Genomic DNA, 22,772 nt, shown 5'->3' on the forward strand with positions numbered 1-22,772 from the left:
CAGCTATTACGAGGGGGCATAGCTTTAAATTAAGGGGTGGTAGGTATAGGACAGATGTTAGGGGTAGATTCTTTACTCAGCGAGCTGTGAGTTCATGGAATGCCCTGCCAGTAGCAGTGGTGGACTCTCCCTCTTTATGGACATTTAAACGGGCATTGGATAGACATACGGAGGATAGTGGGTTAATGTAGGTTAGGTGGGCTTGGATCGGCGCAACATCGAGGGCCAAAGAGCCTGTACTGCGCTGTATTTTTCTATGTTCTATGTTTGTCTTTACTGCCCTTCTTAAACAGTGGCACCACGTTTGCCAACCTCCAGTCTTCCGGCACCTCACCTGTGACTATCGATGATACAAATATCTCAGCAAGAGGCCCAGCAATCACTTCTCTAGCTTCCCACAGAGTTCTAGGGTACACCTGATCAGGTCCTGGGGATTTATCCACCTTTAACCATTTCAAGACATCCAGCACTTCCTCCTCTGTAATCTGGACATTTTACAAGATGTCACCATCTATTTCCCTACAGTCTATATCTTCCATATCCTTTTCCACAGTAAATACTGATGCAAAATATTCATTGAGTATCTTCCCCCATTTTCTGCGGCTCCACACAAATGTCGTCTTGCTGATCTTTGAGGGGCCGTATTCTCTCCCTAGTTACCCTTTTGTCCTTAATATATTTGTAAAAACCCTTTGGATCCTCCTTAATTCTATTTGCCAAGGCTATCTCATGTTCCCTTTTTGCCCTCCTGATTTTCCTCTGAAGTATATTCCTACTTCCTTTACACTCTAAGGATTCTCTCGATCTATCCTGTCTATACCCGACATATGCTTCCTTCTTTTTCTTAACAAAACCCTCAATTTCTTGAGTCATCCAGCATTCCCTATACCTACCAGCCTTTCTTTTCACCCGAACAGGAATATACTTTCTCTGGATTCTTGTTATCTCAGTTCTGAAGGCTTCCCATTTTCCAACCGTCCCTTTTGAAAGTTCTTGCCTAATACCGTCAAAATTGTCCTTTCTTCAATTTAGAAGTTCAACTTTTAGATCTGCTCTATCCTTTTCCCTCACTGTTTTAAAACAAATTATGGTTGCTGGCCCCAAAGTGCTCCCCCACTGCCACCTCAGTCACCTGCCTCGCCTTATTTCCCAAGAATAGGTCAAGTTTTGCACCTTCTCTAGTAGGTACATCCACATACTGAATGAGAAAATTGTCTTGTACGCACTTAAGAAATTCCTCTCCATCTAAACCTTTAACACTAGGGCAGTCCCAGTCGAGGTTTGGAAAGTTAAAATCCCCTACCATAACCACCCTATTATTCTTACAGATAACTGAGATCTCCTTACAAGTTTGTTTCTCAATTTCCCTCTCATCCCTTTCTTATTTCTCAGATCCACCCAAATAACTTCCCTGGATGCATTTCTGGGAATATCCTCCCTTAGCACAGCTGTAATGCTATCCCTCATCAAAAACACAACTCCCCCTCCTCTCTTACCTCCCTTTCTATCCTTCCTGTAGCATTTGTATCCTGGCACATTAAGCTGCCAGTCCTGCTCATCCCTGAGCCACAATTCTGTAATTGCTATGATATCCCAGTCCCATGTCCCACTCTACAAAGATTTTTTTTTGTAATATTTCCCAGACTTGGAGGTTATGTCTATATCAGTTATTTTCCCAAGAACGGCAGTAATATATACTTGAACAGTTTATAACTTTTGCTAAGAGGCATTAAATCTTTGGTTAAGGAAGGTTTATTTGCAACTAACTAGTTCTTTGTTACTCAAGGAATAAAACTCAATATTGGCAATTTACCTTGCCATGCATTTACAGAATCATATAATTCCCAGAGTGTGGACGCAGGCCATTCAGTCCATCTATTCCAAACCGACCTTCCAAACAGCATCCCACCCAGACATGCATAAGTCCCAGGGTCACAATTCAAGGCAGCAGCACTCCAACAGCTTAAGGCAAAGATTACGTCGAAGATAGAGGATAAGTGACAGGAAGAGAAAGCCTGAGGGATCCAACAATATGCTGATCATCATAACATGCAAAGTTTTTTTGAAACTACTAGGGTCACCTACAGACCAAAATACTTACCCATACTATACAGGGTAAATAAGCTCAGTGACTTTAATTGACCAACTACTTCCAACAGGAGCTGCGCTCACAGTACATGTCCTTATTGCTCGCTGTGATAACAATGATTGGCTGTCCTCCAATCCTCCACATGAGCTAACAACCAATCCAATCCAAAACTTCACAGCTCAGATTCTAACTCACACCAAGGAACAGCTGAGCATCAGTTTGCCCACTAATCTGCACTGCTTACTGCTACAGTAACACCTCGATTTTAAAATGTTCACCTTTTTGATCATGGATTTACCTCGCACCACACCCCCCCTCACCCCTTCCATTTCTGTTAGACTCTGGGACCCCCATGATTTTAATCACTCCACCACTGGCAGCCATGCCTTCAGCTGCTCTCGCTCTAAACTCCAAATAGCTCTCGGCCTCTCAGTTTCTCTCCCCCTTTAAGATTTCCCTGTGGGGAAGTAGTAGCATGGCGGTAATGTCACTGGACTACTCATCCACAGTCCAGGCTAACAAAACTGAACACCACAGCAGAGGAATCAGCCCTTCGGCCCACCATGTCTGTGCTGACTCTCTCACCCCAAACCTGTGCCCCTGAATATTTGGCGGTCCCACTCTGGGAAAAGGACTATGACTATCCACCCTATTTATGCCTCAGCCTTCAACGCTCTGCTAAAAGAATCTAAGTTTATATTGCAAGAATTCCAAGCACATGGTTCAAATCCCGCCACGTAACATGTAGAAATCTAAATTCAATAAAATTCTGGAATAAATAGCTGCTCTGGTATTGACCACATAACTGCTGTCAATTGTCGTGAAACCCATCCAATCCACTAACATCCTTTAGAGAAGGAAAGCTACCATTTTTACCTGGTCTGACCTACTTGTGACTCCAAACACACAGGGGAAAAAAAAAAGTGAGGACTGCAGATGCTGGAGATTCAGAGTTGAGAAGTGTGGTGCTTGAAAAGCAGAGCAGGTCAGGCAGCATCCGAGGAGCAGGAGCGTGACATTTCAGGCATAAGCCCTTCATGAGGAATATGCCCAAAATGTCAAATCTCCTACTCCTCAGAAGTCTGCCTGACCGGCTGTGCTTTTCCAGCGCCAAACTTTACGATTCCAAACACACAAAATGGTGGCCGACTCTGGTGAGGACCAATAAATACTGATCTAACCACTAGTGCCCACATCCTATGAACAAATAAAAAATAATTAATCCACTTTAACAAAGCTTAATCTTCTCAACTAAACTACAGTGTCAAACATTCTCAGGACAGGTAATTAGACAGGGTAAAGTATGTCCTAAAGCTCCTTTTACTCAAGCAGAAAGTAAAGCTCCCTCTACACTGTCCACATCAAACACACCCAGGATAGAGACAGCAGAAGGTCAGATACAGAGTGAAATTCCCCAAGATGTTGCACTGAATGACCGTGATATTTCTCTAATCTGTGAGAGGTCTCTTTGTGCATTCCCCTGTGTGTTCCGATTACCAGCACTAACCTGTGTGCAGGAGGATGTGCCGGTTGAGGACTCGCTTGTGTGCTGTGGCAAAGTCACATTCACTGCATTTGTGGATCTTCTCATTGGCATGCATCTTGCCAACATGGTCATTGTACTCCACAGGGTTGAAAGTTTTGAACGGACAGAAGCTGCAGGCCAGTTCTTCGCTGCCTGGGTGACCTCTCCGCTTGTGCCGCCGGAAGACATGCTTGTTGGAGCAGACAAAGTCACACTGGTCACAGTGGAAGGCATAGTGAGTCCTGCGGTGTGCTTCCATCCCTGCCTCGGTGCCAAACAGAGAGCCACATGTGCGGTAGCGGCACTCTATCGCCCTGGCACCGTGCACCTCCTTGAGATGGCGGACAAAGTCCTTGCGCTCTTCCGCAGTGTAAGTGCAGCCCCCCTCGAAGCAGTCCAGCGGCCGTCGCTCCTCCTTGTGTGTCTTCATGTGCTCCTTCAGCGAATTGCTGACAGTGAATTTCTCCTCGCAAGCCGGGCACGAGTACACATCAGAGTAGAAGTTGGTGGTGTTCTCGTGCATGCTGGCCATGTGTCGGTTCAGGGAGTTCTTCTCCACCGCGCTGTAGTCACAAAGTGGGCAGTGATGGGTCTTCTCACCGAGTTCTCGCATCAGGTGTACCTTTAGCTTGCCCTTGCTGGTGAAGAACTTTTGGCAGTGAGGGCATTGGAGACTGGGGTCCGGGAAATGCAGGTGAAGGTGCTCCACAAGATGTGTTCGCTTTTTAAAGCAGCGCTTGCATTCAGGACAGATGTGAGTCTTATACAGGTGTTCCATTCCTTCCTGAACATCAACTGGCACAGGCAATCAAAAACAAGAAACAAAATAAAAACATCAAAGAAATGTTGTAAAGCTAAATGCACACACATACAAACTATAAAGCAGCCAACATAATCAAAAACCTCTCCCAACTAGTTATACTCGCTTCCATCAGGCAGAAGACACAAGTTTGAAAATGTGTACCAACAGATTCAAGAACAGCATCTTCCCCACTTTATCAGCCTTATGAATGGACCTCTCTTATATTAAAATTGATCTTTCTCTGCACCTTCTCTGTAGCTTTAACACTATATTCTGCATTCTGCTCTATTACCCTGATATACTTATGTAAGGAATGACTTGTCTGGATAGCATGCAAAACAGTACTTTTTACTGTATCTCGGTACACGTGACAATCATCAATCAAATCAAATAGAACTCTCACGATGCACCACCCACTCCCTGGCTTCCCATGGCTGACACTTCTTTCTCAACCAATGTCACTAAAACAAATTATCTGGTCATCTACCTCACTGCCATTTGTTGAATTTTAGTCGTACGCAAATTGATTCTCGAGTTTTCTACAGCAATTGGAGAAAGTGAGGACTGCAGATGCTGGAGATCAGAGTAAAGAGTGTGGTGCTGGAAAAGTACAACAGGTCAGGCAGCATCCGAGGAGCAGGAGAATCAGCCGTGATGAAGGTCTTACCACCGAAACATCGATTCGCCTACTCTTCGGATGCTGCCTGACCTGCTGTGCTTTTCCAGCCCCACACTCTCAACTTTTCTACAGCAATGTCTACAGTTGAAATTACCTGACTAGTTGTAAAATGCTTTGCGATACCCTGTGACCAAAGAGATTATACAAGATATAACTGCAATCGGTTATTAATTCACCTTTGAAATGTCTCTGTCTGAAGGATTTAGCTTCTCTGTTAGTATCTCTCTCTGAGCCAGTTTCCAGGAACAGCTCTTCTTCACACCTGGACCGTTTCCGCTTTCTGGACACTCTTTGTGTTGTGCTGTTACCTTGATTTGCTGCCTGTCTCCTTCCCTCCTGTTCCTCATTCCCTTTAGTAGCACCTGTACTCTTATCTACAAGCAAACAAACAATCTGCGTCACACTGCAGGACTCTCTACAAAGTGGTGAGCATCTTAGATGAACATTCTATATAGAATGGAAAGTTGGCGAACTAGTTCAGATGCAAACTGACCCTTATAGTTGGAATTGTGCATTTAAGAATCCTTTTCTGTTGACCCACCATTTTCTAGTAGACGTGAAAGGTCTACTTGAGGTAAAGATTTGACAGGCTTGGCTTGTATCCGCTGGAGTTTAAAAGGATAAGAGTTGACTTGCTTGAACATACAAGTCCCAGAGTCGTCTTGACAGGGTAGGAGGGGGAAAGAATGTTTCCTCTTCTGACAGAATCTAGAACTGGGGGGTCACTAGGGTTTAAAAACAAAAGGGGTTGCCCACTCAAGACAGAGACAAAAATAACTTTTTTTCCTCACTGAAGGTCACTGAGTCTTCAAAACTCTCATCCTTGAGCAGTTTAAGGCTGGGTTCAAGGCCCACCTGTTCCGGGTATGTGTAATGACATTTCTGAAAAGGCTGATTAGAAAATAGTTTTAGACAGAGGTGGATTGATGCTTGCTAAAGAAAAGGATGAAAGATTAGCAAGGGTAGCAGGAATGTGGGGGAAGCAGGTCAGCTATAATATTATTAAATAGTAACACAGGCTAGAGAGACCACTTAGCCTACTCTTCTTCCACATTCTATGTTAGCAACTGGTGTCACATCATGTCAATGGCATAAAAGCAGCCATTCAGCCCAAGTGAGCCAAGCCAGAGTTTATGCTCTGTGTCACCTTCCTCACATTCTACTTTATCATAACCTTCTATTCCTGTCTCCCTCCTGTCTATTTAGTATCCCCTGAAATTTCCCTGTATTGATCATTTCAATGACTGTCTTTGGAACATTTTGGGTAAAGAATATTAACTGGTTAGAGTAGTGATAAACGGCTCCATTTCGGAATGGCAGGCAGTGACCAGTGGGGTATCGCAGGGATCAGTGCTGGGACCGCAGCTTTTTACAATATATATTAGTGATATAAAGGATGATATTAGTAATAAAATTAGCAAATTTGCTAATAATACTAAGCTGGGTGGCAGGGTGAAATGTGAGGAGGATGTTAGGAGATTACAGGGTGACCTGGACAAGTTAGGTGAGTGGGCAGATGCATGGCAGACGCAGTTTAATGTGGATAAATGTATGGTTATCCACTTTGGTGGCAAGAACAGGAAGGCAGATTACTACCGAAATGGAATCAATTTAGGTAAAGGGGCAGCACAAAGAGATCTGGGTGTTCTTGTACACCAGTCAATGAAGGTAAGCATGCAGGTACTGAAGAAGACTAATAGCATGCTGGCCTTCATAACAAGAGGGATTGAGTATAGAAGCAAAGAGGTGCTTCTGCAGCTGTAGAGGGCCCTGGAGAGACCACACCTGGAGTATTGTGTGCAGTTCTGGTCTCCAAACTTGAGGAAAGACATTCTGGCTATTGAGGGAGTGCAGGAATTCATGAGGTCAATTCCTGGAATGGCGGGACTACCTTACGCTGAAAGACTTGTCCGACTGGGCTTGTATACCCTTGAGTTTAGAAGACTGAGAGGGGATCTGATTGAGACATATAAGATTATTAAAGGATTGGATACTCTGGAGGCAGGAAACATGTTTCCGCTGATGGGTGAGTGCCGAACCAGAGGACACAGCTTAAAAATACGGGGTAGACCATTTAGGACAGAGATGAGGAGAAACTTCTTCACCCAGAGAGTGGTGGCTGTGTGGAAATCTCTGCCCCAAAGGGCAGTGGAGGCCCAGTCTCTAGATTCATTCAAGAAAGAGTTGGATAGAGCTCTCAAAGATAGTGGAATCAAGGGTTATGGAGATAAGGTAGGAAGAGGATACTGATTAGGAATGATCAGCCATGATCATATTGAATGGCGGTGCAGGATCGAAGGGCAGAATGGCCTACTCCTGCGCCTAGTGACTATTGTCTCATGTCAGTCTTTCCAACAAGTGGAAACAGCCTCTGCATAACTATCCTCAAACAAACAGTTTGACAATTTTAATGACCTCAATCACTGCATCCCGTGGTCTTTCCTTTCCTGGAAACATTTTCAATCTTTCTTGGCAAGTATTAGTTCTCGGTTCTGGCATCATCCTGGATAATCTTTTTACATCTTCTCATGTGCCTCTATATCCTTTCTATAATATTTGATAGATTGTACTAATAAGTGTGACATCATTTCTCTGTTTCTCAACTCTATGTCTCTAGGAATTAACATGAATGTTTGTTTTGTTTTATTAATCGGTGGCCCTGCTTTAAGTGATCGACGTATTTTTGATCTTAGAGCTTCCTGCTCCTTTGCCCCATTATCCAAGTAGGATATGGCCTTCTTGTCTTTTCTACCAAAGGATAGCGCCTCATATTTCCCCATATTCAAATTAATTACTCATCGGAGCACCAATTTTGCAAGTTTAGTAACACCTGGCGATATTTTGTTGCATTCTTCCTCTGTGTGAAATTATCTAAGAATTAGTTACCACACATCCCACAGCATTTAATATTCAGGATTAGAAAAGATGCCAGAGGTATTGCTTACTGTCAATCGTGGATGCAGGTTCCTGTAAAAACAAAACCAGTTCTGGAGTTGAACAACTTATAATTTGTTATATAATTGTGCTAGGATGAATCCTGGTACAAAGAGATTTTTTTTGTCTTACAAGCAAAGGCTAAACAGATTGGAACTCTATTCAGTGAAATTTAGAAGCAAGAGAGGTGATCTTATTGAAACATTTGGGATTTTTGAGGGGCTCGACAGGGCAAATGCTGAGAGGATGTTTGCCCTCATGGGAGAGTCTAGAGCCAGAGGGCATAGTCTCAGAATAAAAGGGGAGCTAATTTAAGACTGAGATGAGGAAATATTTCTTCTCTAAGAGTTGAGTCTTTAGAACTCCTTGCCATGGAGCAAGCTATGGGGGCAGAGTTCTTGAGTATATTGATGACGGAGATGGATCCTTCATAGTAGTGATTCATGGATTACAGGGAAAAAGGCAGGAAGGTGTACGTGAGTAATGCTGGGTCAGCCACGATACGATTAAACAGTGAGCAGGCTCAAGGGGCCTTTTGGTCTCACGAGAAGATGAGTTCTCAAAATCCAGATTGCTATTGCAGGACTGTTAGTGCAATGGTAAGAAAAATAGAACTACCTACCAGAGTGTACGGTAAGATGTTTCTTCAAGGCTTTGTGGTAGCGGCTAGTGAACTCACACATGTTACAGCCATAACCTGCTTTATCTCGATGTGTCCCACTGTAGTGTTTGTTCAGGTCATGTGCCACACAACTCTTGAAAGGACAGAGTTTACACGGGAATTTTTTTCCTTTCAGTCTCCCCCGTTTCTTGTGCTGGGTGAGGAGCTTAGCACTGGAGCAGGCAAAATCGCACTGGTCACAACGGAATGGGTAGTGCCTACGTCGGTGCTCCTCCATATCTGCTGAGCTCTGGAATGTCAGTCCACAGGTCCGGTAAGGGCATGGAACAGCCTTGACATTACAACTGGTTCCCGCATGGTCAGGCTGCTCACCATTGCAAACCTCCACCTGGTCACTGTTGTGCGTGACTATGTGCTCCTGCAGGGCCTGCAACTGGGCAAACTCTTCACCACAAACCGGACAAAGATACTTCTCCCAAGCACCGATGTCTGCAATAGCCAGGGAAAGCCCGTTTTCCTCGCTGCTGGTGACCTGCTTCTTGCAAGAGATCCTGAGGCGCTTTGCCTGTGATCTGCCTTCACTGTTGTGCTTGACAGACAGAGTACATTTAGTGTCCAGTTCATGATGCTGCTGGTGATCAGTCAAAAGGTTCTGGTTCTCAAAGCTCTTGTTGCATTGTTGACAGCAGTGAAGTTCTTCCATTTCGATCAAATCATCTAGTGAGAACATAAAACTCTGTCAGTCAGTGTCATCATTTATCCAAGGGCCAGACTACATGTCAATGTCTTAATTGAGCACCTGTAGTGTAAGGTGCTAGACTCGGTCTGGAACTGAAAGGAACTTGTGCGTCTTTGCTCAAAAAAAAAACAAAATGTTAATATGTGGGTGCAGCAAGTGATAAGGAAGGTAAACTAAGCATCCACTTTTACTTCTAACGGGTTGGAATACAAGAGAAATTTTGTTGTAATTTGTCAGCTTGTACTCCCTTTAGTAGAGATGAGCAGTGGATGATCTAATTCATTGAATAATACAGCACAGGAGGATATTCAGCCCAATTATTCCATAATATCTCTCTACAAAAGCAATTCTACTAGACCCACTCCCTCACATCCTGCTATTTTCTCCCCTTTTCAAGTGTTTATAGAGCTCTTTTACAAACACCATGACTGAATCTGCTTCCATCACACCCTCAGGTGAAGCATTCCAGATACTAACTGCTCACTGGGAAAAAAAAATGTTTCCATATGTCAACTTTAGTTCTTTTGGCAACTGCCTCTTGAAACAGGTATTCTCCAACTTTCAACTCTTCCGTCAATGGAAATAGTTTTATCTACTTTGTTCAGACCATCATGATTTTGAAGCAGACTCAACGTTCTCTTTTGGGAAGAACGAGATTAACTTATCCAAATTGATCCACATGTCCAAGTCCCTCACCTCTGAAATCCACCTGCTAAGTCTTTTCTGCAGCGCCTTTACTATCTTATTAAAGTCACGTCCTGAATTGGCTATTCTGGATGGAGGTATTCCAATGGAGGTCTAATGACTATCATGACTAAAGGTCATAATAACTTCCTTGCTCTTGTGATCTACGCATTAATTCATACAACCCAGAATCCTGTCTGCAACAACAGCTTTTCAGATGTTTACGAAAATGATTCAACAGGGTCAACAGAGGGAACCTATTTCCTTCAGGAATGGCTGGGAGGGGAAATTCAGACATAGCCAATTTTTGCTTCGAAAGGAGATTAACATTGACGGAAGGTGAACAGAGTTCACTTACAGTTCTGCCATGTTCTATATGAATAGTCAGGATAGGCTATGAATCCTGACTGAAGAGTCAGTTGTTTTTGGTTGCTCACAACCGAAAGGCTATTCCCACCACCAAACAAAATGTGATATTTTTCATCTATTAACCACCACCACAAAATCGTCATGTTTCCAATCAATTAGTCTGCGTACAAAGCCCCTTAAGGGGAGATAGACAGCGAAACCAAAATGGAGTTGAAAGTAGAGATAAGGCACTCGACCACCTGCAATGTCCACCTTTCTTTAAGAGCACTGAGGGAGCTAAAGGATTGGCTCATGTTCCTATCAATGTCAGATGACTGGCTGCATTACAGATTTCACTAAGATTTGAGCTTCACTCAATCCCTCATACAAGTGACTTTGAATTGTGCCCCAATGCTGTTTAATTTTAAGCATGTGGAGGGCATCAATTGGGGTTTCAATTTAAATACTTTTAAAGGAACACTTCTTTTAGTTATGTCTGCACCCAGTGGCCCAAGAGGACGTGGTGTTCACTTGCTCACCTGAGGTTGCTTGCAATCGATGGATACTGCAGGGACTGGCACACATCTGTCTCCACCCAAAACAAATCCTAATAATTTTAAACTTGCTTTGAACTTGTCCTTAAAGAACAAACAATGCTCCCATAAAGAGCTATAAACTATTCATTTGTTTAATTTAGTTCGATTGAGTAGTTTGGTTTTGAGTAGTGCTGAAAAACATAAATTTTGTCAAAACTTGCATCTTGCACAAACCAAGATAGTTCACAAGAATACCAACCCAAGGGGAAAACATTTGTGAGAGGAGAGGAGAATGCTGATTGATTGGTAGAGACTTTGCCATGGAGAATGCACCCATTAATGCTGATTGACAGATATTTAAACAGTTTGCTTCAATTTCTATTTGGTCAACATCGTTCCCTGAGAAATGAACCACAGAATAGCTATTGCCTATTTATTGAGCTAAAACAGGCACACAGCATGTACATATTCATTCTGATGGTGAAGTATTTGCAGCTTCCAGTACCCAGAAGAGTGCACAATACTGCTAGCACTGGCAATAATCCTGAATTGGCTGTCAGTGTAATTCTTCACAGATTTGGGACTATCCAGTGAGTGCAGTCCAATCGCAGAATCAGAATTAATATCGCATAGCATCTTGTAAGCTTTGCACATGTGAACTGTTTGGGTACATTGCTTGTTACAAACAGCTGAAGGGAAATACTGTTCTGATATGCTCACCAGTCTTAAGGACATAACGTCGATATACCTCGCATCAAGCCAGTACAGACCTTCACATTTCTCATATACCAGAAAGTGTGTCATTTTGGCTTAACAGCAACATCTGGTTCATGGCTAACACCACTCATGCTGCTATTGTATAGGTCATCACAAACCTTCCATCGCTCGTCAATATACACATCAGGATTCCTACATATGCACGTGCTATTAAACTGGCCTCAGAAACCATACAAATAGGACCTGAACTGAGAAATTTGCTCCCAGATGTTTCATCAATATGCCAGGTAACATCATCAGTGAGCCTCTGATTAAGCGCTAGTGTTCTGTTCCGCTTGCTATTTATCTGTCTTGTCTAACCAACTCAGCAAGCAAACTTATAACCTGATCCACAACCTGAACTACAAATCTTTTCCAAAATTGTAAAGGGCCTGAGCTATTTGTTCACTGTGTAAACTTGATACTGAAATAGTGCTCCAAAGCCATCTTGTTAAATAATGGCTACTCTGTTCATATCATTCCTAGCTATGTATCATGTAATCACACAAAAAAAAACGGACCCTTGGTCCTGAAAAATACCCAGTCTACCTCAAAGGAAGGGCAACTTGTCAGATATTTAAGCAATAGGTAAGCCTCGCTCTTTCACTCTGCTCCTACATAGTAGCAACACTGCACTACTCAAGCTCTGTAGTACCAGAAGATGATTTATTTAGTACTTACTGGTTATTTTCAGATGCAAAGACATAATTTCTTTGGCTACTTCAGGCCTCAGATGGCACTGGAGAGCGAGTATGTGATGGCCAACAGCATATTTGAGACTGGGCCAGTGAGGTGTTATCGATACTGCAGGGTATTGTCTTCCCCCATGTTTTAACTTTGTAAGCTTCCTTTAAAACTTTTTGTTAGTACCTCTTCAAAGGCTGTCACTTATTAATTTGCTTTAATTTAAAGTTTTTTTATCGTAAAGATTATGAGGAAACACTAGTATTGCAATCAAGGCCAAGCCATTAAAGTGTTGGATTTAAAATCCATAGGACTCTCCTTGTGCAGGTTCAAATTCTGTTAACTATGTTTTTAAATGTCACACAGTTTTATATTCCCTGGTGATTAGGATGTGATGGTTTCACTGCCACGGCCCAAGTTCAATTCCTGGTCAGGCAATTAAAGTTTCATTTAGGGTCTTGCCGTGTAGTGGTAGTGTCCTTATCTCTGGACCAGGAGGTCTGGATTCAAGCTTGACATGCCCCAGAAGTATGTGACAATATCTCTAAACAGGTTGATTAGGAAACATCTTTGAGGAAACACTTCTTGGTGCCTGTCATTTATGCAACTTTGAGCAGTCTGTGTTCCACAGAAAAACAGATGGTGTGAAGCTGTTGTCCCTGTCTCCCTGCCTTATGAAACTGCTCCTCGGGTTTTGGTTGCACCTTCTAGGAGTAGAGATCTTGAACAGGAGTAGGAGATTTGGTTCTTCAAGCCTGCTCCACTATTCATGGTTCATCTGGATGTCATCTCAACTGAACTTTCTTGCTAGCACCCCATAGCCGCTGGCTTCCTTGCCTATCAAAACGCTATCGAAGGCAGGATGATGAAATTCAACGACCACTGTTTTCAGCTTCCACTGCTTTCTGGGGAACCAAATCCTACAGGCTAACATCACCCTGAGGAAAAGAATTTTCCTCACTTGAGTCTTTAAAAGGAAGACTCTGATCCTAAACGTAGATTCCCTGCTACGAGGAATAACCAAGAGAAAGTGAGGACTGCAGATGCTGGAGATCAGAGCTGAAAAATGTGTTGCTGCAAAAGCTCAGCAGGTCAGGCAGCATCCAAGGTGCAGGAGATTCTCCTGCCCCTTGGATGCTGCCTGACCTGCTGCACTTTTCCAGCAACACACTTTTCAGTTCAAGAGAAATAACCAACCTAGTATCCACTCTGTCAAGCCCTCTCTAGATCACATGTGTTTCAATAAGTTCTCCTCTCATTATTTTACAATCCAATGGTATAGGTTCAGTCTGTTCAATCTTTTCTCATGAGGCCTCCGTTCCAGGAATCAGTCAAGTGAACATTGTCTAAAGTACTTCTAAAACAATTGCATAATTTTTCAAATGACACACCAAACCTTTACAATATACTCCAGACGTGGTCTCACCAAGGCCCTGTACAACTAATCAATTAATTAAGTCTGCTCAAACAGTTCAAAAGAAGCATATACTGAATTTGTACTATGGTCAGGTTAGGAGGTGTACGCTTGCAAAGGTGCATGTTGTAAATAAATGTAAGGCTGTGTAAAGATCAGGTCGAAAGCTACCCTTCACAAACTGGCTTGCCAGAACAGAACAGTGTAACTTTATACATGACTAAAACAGTGTTTGCATTTAGTTTCCCCAGAGAGAGGGAAGGAGCACATCTACCTGTTCCATGTAATACCCACACAAGCATTTTACAGAAGGGGTCAGAGGAATGACCCTTTCCTAGCCCAGTGATGTAGAGGTTAATTGTACTTGTGCTTTTGCTACCTGCTCACCTTTCTATGCCAGTGCTTTCTTGGCATATCTTCAAATCTTCCTCTGCATGCATCAGCTCATACAAAATGCTGTTTCTCATCTAACTCTCACCAATGTCCCACTCACTATTCTGTTTGTAGGTCTACACTGTCTCCCAATCCAGCAAAACTTGCTACATATTCTAAAACACACAAACTTTATAAATAAGAGTTTAAACTGTAGAAATTAGGGCAAATGCAAAGCAAACAAGCTGGGAGGATATGTTTTATTAAATTCACTCATGGGCAATAGGTATCACTGGCTAGCCCAGTATTAATTGCCTGTCCCTAGTTGCCCCCTTGAGAAGGTGGGGGTGAGCTGCCTTCTTGAACCGCTGCAGTCCATGTGCTGTAGGTAGACCCACAATGCCATTAGGGAGGAAATTCCAGGATTTTGACCCAGCGACACTAAAGGAACGGTGATATATTTCCAAGTCAGGATTACGAATCACTTGATGGAGAACTTGCAGAGGGTTGTGTTGCCATATGGCTGCTGCCCTTGTCCTTCCAGATAGAAGTGGTCACGAGTCTGGAAGTTGTATCTCAGGATCTTTGGTGAATTCCTACAGTGCATCTTTTGGATGGCATACACTGCTGCTGCCACCAAGTGTCAGTGGTCACTACAATTTAAAATATCAGAATACAAGAGATAGATACAGATAACAGTGGGTGGAGAAACTTAAGACAATACTTGATCTAACTGAAAACAGAAAAGGAAAACGGAAACAGTAAAATATGGTAAGGAAACTGACACTTCTGGTATTTTAGGAATCAAAACTGAACCCAAGTCTCTGAAACTAAAACCTCTGGATAGACTGAAACTGGTTGAACTAAATAAAAGGGATTCAAAACCATTTCAGCTCAGTAGTTGCAGCGTTAAGCTCACTGAAGACGACAAAGTAAAATGACAGATAGACTTACAGTGTGAGCAATGTGAAAAACTGACCTCATCATTTGCCATATGGAATGCAGGTGAGGTTCAATCTCAATTTGAATTTTGTGATGAAACAGCAGTTGGAAGATTAACCAATTGGAAACTAGTGGAAGAATCTATAACGGTCCTCAAACTCTTGTGGCAGAGAAAGAAACCAGCCAAACAATAGATTAGTTTGAAAGTATTGAAAAAGTAACCAGAGCAAGGGACTAAAGAGAAGCTAAATTAAATTTTTACCTCAGAGCTGGATCAGAGAATTAGAAAGCTTCCAGAGGACTGAAGCATACTTTTGGGTAGAAGCAAGTAATTTTAAAATTGATTGCCTCAGAAGAGGATTCTTGGTCAAGTACATGAAATACTTTGTTATAACCTAAATTATTAAAGACAACTGGTTTTGTTTATCTTGTTTTCATAAATGGAAAGAAGTTGGGAAGGATCTGGGTCTCCTTGTGAACAAGTCCCTAAAAGCCAGCATGCAGATGCAGCAAGCAATTCAGAAGAAGTACGTTGGCCTTTATTGAAAGGGGACTAACATACAGGGGTAAAGAGGGCTTACAACAATTGTAGAGATCTTGGTGAGAAAACATCCAGAAGAGTTAGAATCATACAGTGATACAGTATGGAAACAGACCCTTTGATCCAACTCGTCATGCCAACCAGACACCCCAATCTGCACAGTTTTGATCTCCTTAACTAAGGAAGGACACACTGGCCTCGGGGGGAGCAGAGGCTCATCAGTGTAAACACCGAGAAAACAGGATTTTTTTTTAAAGGAGAGAAGGAGGAAAACTGGACCTGTGTTCTGAGCTTAAGACAGCAAGTGGTGATTTCAGTGAAGTTTGCAAAAGTCTTACCTCTGACATAGATGTAAAAGAGGACATAATGTCTCACTGGAGAATCCAAACCAGAGGGCGCAATGTCAGAATAAGGGGTAGGCCACTTAAGACCAAAGTGCAGATAAAAGTTCTTCACTTAGAGGCTGCTAAATCTTCTAATATTCTACCCACTCAGCACATTCAATACAGAAATTGATAATTTTTTGAACACCAATTAGATTATATTCCCTACAGTGTGAAGACAGGCTCTTCAGCCCAACAAGTCCACACTGACCCTCCAAAGAGTAACCCACCCAGACCCATTTCCCTCTGACTAATGCACCTAACACTATGGGCAATTTAGCATGGCCAATTCACCTGACCTGCACACCTCTGGACTATGAGAGGAAACCGGAGCATCCGGAGGAAACCCACACAGACACGGGGAGAATGTGCAAACTCCACATGGACAGTCGCCCGAAACTGGAATCGAACCTGGGTGCCTGGTGCGGGGAGGCAGCTGTGCTAACCACTGAGCCACCATACCACCCCAGTGAAACGTCCTTACAAATTTGGGGTTGTATTTAAGATAATCATGACTTTAAAATGTAGTGCTTAATTGAAGCATTGATTTCATGAAGCATTAAGGCCAGAGTTAGGTTCCTCAGGACAAATTTTGCCTGGAAAAGCCAAAGTAACATTTGAATTACTATGCCATTTGTGAGTATTCCCATTTGAATTAACTTGCAAATCAAGCAATGAAAGGTCCAGAGAAGGTGGCAGGTTTCTAGTTTGCAAAATTCAAATAAATTTTCAGTACAGGTACTAGTCACTTTGCTCTAATGAGAGAACAGGCCTATGGTCCTGCAGGATTATAGTGACTTTACCTTTTCTACTAGTGCTTGTGCAGGTTCAGTATCCGAACTTGTAAAATACAGAGTAAAAGACTAAACCCCCAACAGCTCCTCTGTACTAGTACATATACAACTAGCAGAGGTTTTGTTTCAAAAAAAAGATTAAAACAAAAAATTACTGGTAGCCCCCGCTGTTCGAACATTCACTTTATGCCACTTCACATTTACAAAAGACCTACATTGGACCTGTTTTCACAAATCCAAAGAGGATTTTTACTTTTACAAAAACAGCAAGCTTTTTCCCCATATAAATCATGCATCTTCGCTTTACACCATTTTCAACTTATGAAAGGTTTCGTGGAACGCTCTACTTTCAGATAGTGGGGGATACATTACTTCAGTACCAGAGCAGAGAACATTTCTTTTAAAAGCAATGAACATACACTTGAGGGCACGGACATAACAGTACCAACTCTGACAAGTCAACCAGGCAACTCATTGATGATGTGATGCTGCCATTCACTCAAAATAACACCACAATGATGCAAGAGTTAGGAAATAAGAGAAGTTAAAATCGAGAATGGCATTTTAAATGAGGAAAGAAAGGACAAAATAATTTGAAGAAAGGAGTCTTAAAACAAGGACTCTCCATACGGGGGGTGTGCAGGAAAGTTGCATAGACCACAAGACCACAAGATATAGGAGCAGAATTAGGCCTTCGGGGAGGCATTCAGATGGGTATATGAATAGGAAGGGATATAGGCCAGGTGCTGGTAGGTGGGACTAGATTGGGTTGGGATATGGTCCGCATGTAAGGGTTGAACCGAAGGGTCTGTTTCCATGCTGTACATCTCTGTGACTCTATGACCATCGAGCCTACTCTGCAAGCCAATCACGGCTGAATCCATTCTCCTGCCTTCTCCTAGTTATACCTTGATCCCACTACCAAGCGAGAATCTATCTCAGTTTTAAATACATTCAGTGACCTGTCCTCCACAACCCTTGTCAGCAATCAGTTCCACACATTAACCACCTCTGGCTGAATATTCCTGATGAAGGGCTTTTGCTCGAAACGTCGATTTCGAAGCTCCTTGGATGCTGCCTGAACTGCTGTGCTCTTCCAGCACCACTAATCCAGAATGAAGAAATTGTTCCTTATCTCAGTTCTAAAAGGTTGTCCCTTCACTCTGAGGCTGTGCCCTCGGGTCCTAGTCAGTCCGACTTGTGGAAACATCTTCTCCACATCCACTCTACCCGGGCCTCTCAGTATTCTGCAAGTTTCAATCAGATATCCCTCATCCTTCTAAACTTTATCGAGTACAGACCCACAGTCCTCAACCGCTCCTCATATGACAAGTTCCTCATCCCTAGGATCATTCTTGTAAACCTCCTCTGGACCCTCTCCAATACCAGCATATCTGTCTTTAGATACGGTGCCTAAAATCACTGCGTTAGATTTCTAAAGCCTTTCCTAATCTGTGGAATATTGTTTGTAATTCTGGTCTCCCACCTATAGGAAGGATGTTGTGAAATTTGAAAGGGCTCAGAAAAGATTTGCAAGGATATTGCCGGGGTTGGATGGTTTGAGCTATAGCAAGACGCTGGATAGGCTCGGACTGTTTTCCCTGGAGCATCGGAGGCTGAGGGGTGACTTTACAGAGGTTTATAAAATTATAGGATAAACAGACAAGATCTTTTAAGTGGTATGGGGGCTGTCTAGCACTAAAGGGTTGGGGGGGGGGGGGGGGGGAAGAGATATAAAAGGTACTGAAGAGGCAACTTTTTCACGCAAAGAGTGGTGCGTATGTGGAATGAGCTGCCAGAGGTGATGGTGGAGGCTGGTACAACATTTAAAAGGCAACTGAATGGGTATAGGAATAGGAAGGGTTTTGAGAGAAAATGGGCCAAGTGCTGGCAAATGGGATAAGATTAATTTAGGATATCTGGTCAGCATGGATCATTTGGACTGAAAGGTCTGTTTCTGTGCTGGACATCTCTACGACTCTGTTTAGAAAATAATCTAGTCTTTTTCATTCCTAAAACAGTTGTGCTGCATTTGCCATTTTCCAGTCCTCTGGGACATTCCCTGACTCTAGCAATTCCAGAAAGATCACCACCAATGCCTTTACAATCTGCTCAGCTATTTCCTGCAGAACACTGGGGTGTTGTCCATCTTGTCTGGGGTGATTTTTCTCTTTAGACCTTTCAGCTTCTCCAACACCTCCTCCTTAGTGATAGCCACTACATTCAACTCTGCCCCCTAACTCTCTTCAAGTTCTGGTATGCTGCTCATGTCTTCCACTGTGAAAACTGATGCAATGTGCCTATTCAGTCTGCCATTTCTTTGCTCCCCATTATGACTTCTCCAGCCTCATTTTCAAATGTCTACTCTTGCCTCTTACCTTTTAGATATCCAAAATATCTCTTGCAATCTTCTTTAATATTACTGTCTAACTTACCCTCATTTCATCTTCTCCCCCGTTATTGCTTTTTCAGTTACAGTCTACTGGTTTTTAAAAGGCTTCCCAACAATCTTCAACACATTGTATGCGTTGCTTTTTGTTTTTATACTATCCCTGACTTCCTTGTAAACCATAGTTCCCTCATCCTCCCAAGTATGTTCCTCCTTGCTTGGGATGGATTTCTGCTGTGCCTCCTGAATTACCCCAGAAATGCCCACCATTGCTGCTCCACCGTCTTCCCTTCCAATCAACACTGGCCAGCTTCTCCCTCGTGTGCTTGGAGTTACATTTACTCAATTGTAATACCATTACATCAGATTCCAGTTCCTCCCTCTCAAACTGCAGGGTGAATTTGATCATTATAGTCACTGCCCCCTAGGAGTTCCTTTATCTTAAGTTCCTTAACCAAGTCTATCTCATTTTACATCATTAAATCCAGAAGTGCCTCTTGCCTACCGGGCTCTACCACAAGCTGCTCCAAAAAGCATCAAGCTGCACCTCATAGACATTACATTAATTCATTTTCTTGAGAGCTGTTACCAACCTGACTTTCCCAGTCTACCTGCATAATGAAGATCCCCAGTGATTTTAATAGCGCCTTTCTTAAATGCTTTTTCTATCTCCTGATTTATTTTCTTCCCCACATTCTGAGTACCGCTAAGAATCCAATACGTAACTCCCATTCGGGTCTTTTTTTGTCTGCAGCTCCCAAACTCTACCCACACAAAGTTTACACCTTCCAACTCTATTTAGTTCATGCTATCGATTTAATTTCATTTCTTAATAACAAGGCAACCCCATCCTCTCTGCTCATCGGTCTGTCTTTTCGATAGGATATGTATCCTTGGATACTTAGTTCCCAGCCCTGATCCCCTGACAACCATATCTGTCACATCCACAACATCACACCTGCCAATTTCAATTAGTGCTACAAGCTCATTTACCTGGTTTCAAATACTGTGTGCATTTAAGTACAACAACCTCAGTCCTGTGTTGACTGCCCACCCCTTCTTTTGTTGTTCCCTCATCTACTGTGCCTGAAGTTAGATTTCTAAGCCTTTCCATATTTTCTAGCCTATTACTTGCTCCAGAAACTTTAACCTCTGCTGAGTCCTTCTCCCCTTTAACTTTCGCTATAAATGTTGTGAACACCTCCCCACCCACACTATTTAGTTTAAAGCTCTATCCGCAGCCCTAATTATTGCAATTCGCCAGGTCCCTCCTTCCCTATACTGATGGCGATAGATGATTAGCCATGATATAATTAACGGTGAAGCAGGTTCAAAGGGTCAAAATGGCTTAACCATATCCTACTTTCAAGGTTTCTATCCTGACAGTACACAGGATGGTCTCTCTCTTGTACTACAGACCAAGTTAACATACCTGGGGGGTTGGTAGCTTCCTTCATTTTCTCATCCTGTTGGAGAGTTTGTGTGAAGTTCTGCCCACCATGCTGTTCGCCATTTTCTGATGGTTCCTGGGTGGACGCCACAGTAACCTCCAAGGTCAAGGTCTGGCATGTGACCTTATGGCTGACCTCCATCCGAGGATCGGCACCCTGTGCAGCGTCGACCACAAGTTGAGCCATGTCATCCCCAAAGCACTCACTGCCATGGACACCATGAGGCTCACCCCTCAGCTCGATAATGCCATGCAGTGCGTAGTCTGGCTCATCGGCAAATTCCGTGAAGATTCCAGTATTGTCCGCTATGCCCCCTCCATGCTCTTCCATCCTGACACAGATCCGTTGCACCTCCTTGGAGAACAGATCTATCAAAACATGGAAAACATGTCTGTCCTGTCAGAGTAATTGGAGAGAAACCACTTCTTGTGGTGGGGTGGAGGATCAGGAATCAGATTGGAGAGGATGGTGGGGAATGGGGGTGCTGGAGTATGAAGACCTGCTCTGGTAGTGAGGGGAAAGGGGAGGGGAGAGGGGCAGGGGAGCAAGGGGGGGGGGGAGGGGAGGAAGAGAGAGAAGGGGAGGAAGAGGGGAGGAAGGGGAAGGGGAGGAAGAGGGAGAAGGGGAGGAAGGGGAAGGGGAGGAAGAGGGAGAAGGGGAGGAAGAGGGGAGGAGGAAGAGGGAGAAGGGGAGGAAGGGGAAGGGGAAGGGGGGAAGGGGGGAAGGGGAAGGGGGAAGGGGGAAGGGGAAGAAGAGGGAGAAGGGGAGGAAGAGGAAGAGGGGAGGAAGGGGAAGAGGGGGAAGGGGAAGGGGAGGAAGAGGGGAGGAAGAGGGAGAGAGAAGGGGAGGAAGAGGGGAGGAGGGGAGGGAGGGGAAGAGGGGAGGGAGGGGAAGAGGAGGAAGAGGGGGAAGGGGGAAGAGGACAGTGGGGAAAAGGAGGAAGGGGTTTGGGAGGGGGAGGAGGAGAGGGAGGACAGGTTTGGGCAGTGGTTGGTTGATTTTAATTGTATCAGTTTACGGAGGGGGGGGGGAAGATGATTGAGGGGGATTGGGGTGGGTTTTGGGGAGGGGTGGCTTGTCCCTCTAGGCCCTCCCTTGCCTACGGGGCCCGCCCGCCTCTCTCTCACAGTCGGGACTCCTCCTGCGGCCTCCCTCACACACGGGACCGGGGCCGGTTACCCACCTTCCCCGAGGTCCCAGCGTCAGCCCCCAGCTGGCGGCGCCCTCCGCCTCCCTCACTGTCCCCGCACTCGCGGTTTGTTTTCCGCCCGCCCGCCTCACCTTTTGTTTTTGCGCCTTCACCCCCCGCGGGCGACTAAATGCCAGAGAAGGGATGGGGGCCTCGAGGAATATTTCATTGAATTTTGTTTGTTATCCGCATCGCCAAGTAGCCGCGACCCATGTTTAAATATTGTCCAGAAGAGGAATAAAACGCAACTGGCCTTTACTTTTCAAAGTTTATTTTTGAAAAATATCCTGGGCATTAAGTTAGACACCATTTCTCCTTGCCCGTGGTTAAAGGCCCCGAAACGGAGGTCTGGCCAATTGGAAACGTCAGAAAGTGAAGCCACGGCCACCATCTTGGATTAGGGCACCATTGGACAGGAGGTGACTGTACCATCTTGGTTAGTATTGCCAATGACCATTGCAACCAGGGCAATGGGCAGAAACCCCACACAGAATACAAAAGAGGGAAGTAAGATGGAGGTGTCAGCACTGTAGTTAGTGTTGGGGCTCATTTGAGACTGTCTACTCCATGCTGGTGGATCATAGAGACATAGTCAGAGATGTACAGCATCTCACCGTAAACCTATGCCCTCAAGTTCTGGACTCCCCGACCCCAGGGAAAAGACTTTGTCTATTTATCCTATCCATGCCCCTCATAATTTTGTAAAGGATCCTTTATGTATTTTTGTCTTTTTTATCTTTCCTAATCTTCAAGAGCCGAGTGGTGTTGGCAGGATGATGGCTGCATTGTTGGCAGCATGGATTGATAATTGTCATGGCAGTTCCCAGAGCAAGGACTCGTGGTGGCAATAGAACCAGAACTTTTAGAATCGCATTCAGCCCATCTAATCCACACCAATC

The 22,772-nt window shown here is 43.8% G+C and overlaps 1 protein-coding gene across 3 annotated transcripts in view; it reads right to left on the reverse strand.

Moving 5' to 3' along the window:
- The window catches only part of znf142 (zinc finger protein 142), a 40,781-nt gene extending 18,787 nt beyond the window's left edge, over window positions 1–21,994 (reverse strand). The window contains exons 1-5 of one of the 3 annotated variants that reach the window (XM_072580007.1): window positions 21,966–21,994; window positions 20,666–21,052; window positions 8,652–9,368; window positions 5,272–5,469; window positions 3,597–4,409 (exon numbers count right to left, since the gene is read on the reverse strand). In XM_072580007.1, the coding sequence (XP_072436108.1) occupies window positions 3,597–4,409; window positions 5,272–5,469; window positions 8,652–9,368; window positions 20,666–21,014 (2,077 nt within the window). In that variant the 5' untranslated portion in view covers window positions 21,015–21,052; window positions 21,966–21,994. The other 2 variants (XM_072580006.1, XM_072580008.1) reach the window with 2 other exon arrangements.
- Between the last annotated feature and the right edge of the window lie 778 nt (window positions 21,995–22,772).

This window comes from Chiloscyllium punctatum, chromosome 10 (assembly GCF_047496795.1).
Source record: "Chiloscyllium punctatum isolate Juve2018m chromosome 10, sChiPun1.3, whole genome shotgun sequence".
In the NCBI taxonomy this organism is placed as follows: domain Eukaryota; kingdom Metazoa; phylum Chordata; class Chondrichthyes; order Orectolobiformes; family Hemiscylliidae; genus Chiloscyllium; species Chiloscyllium punctatum.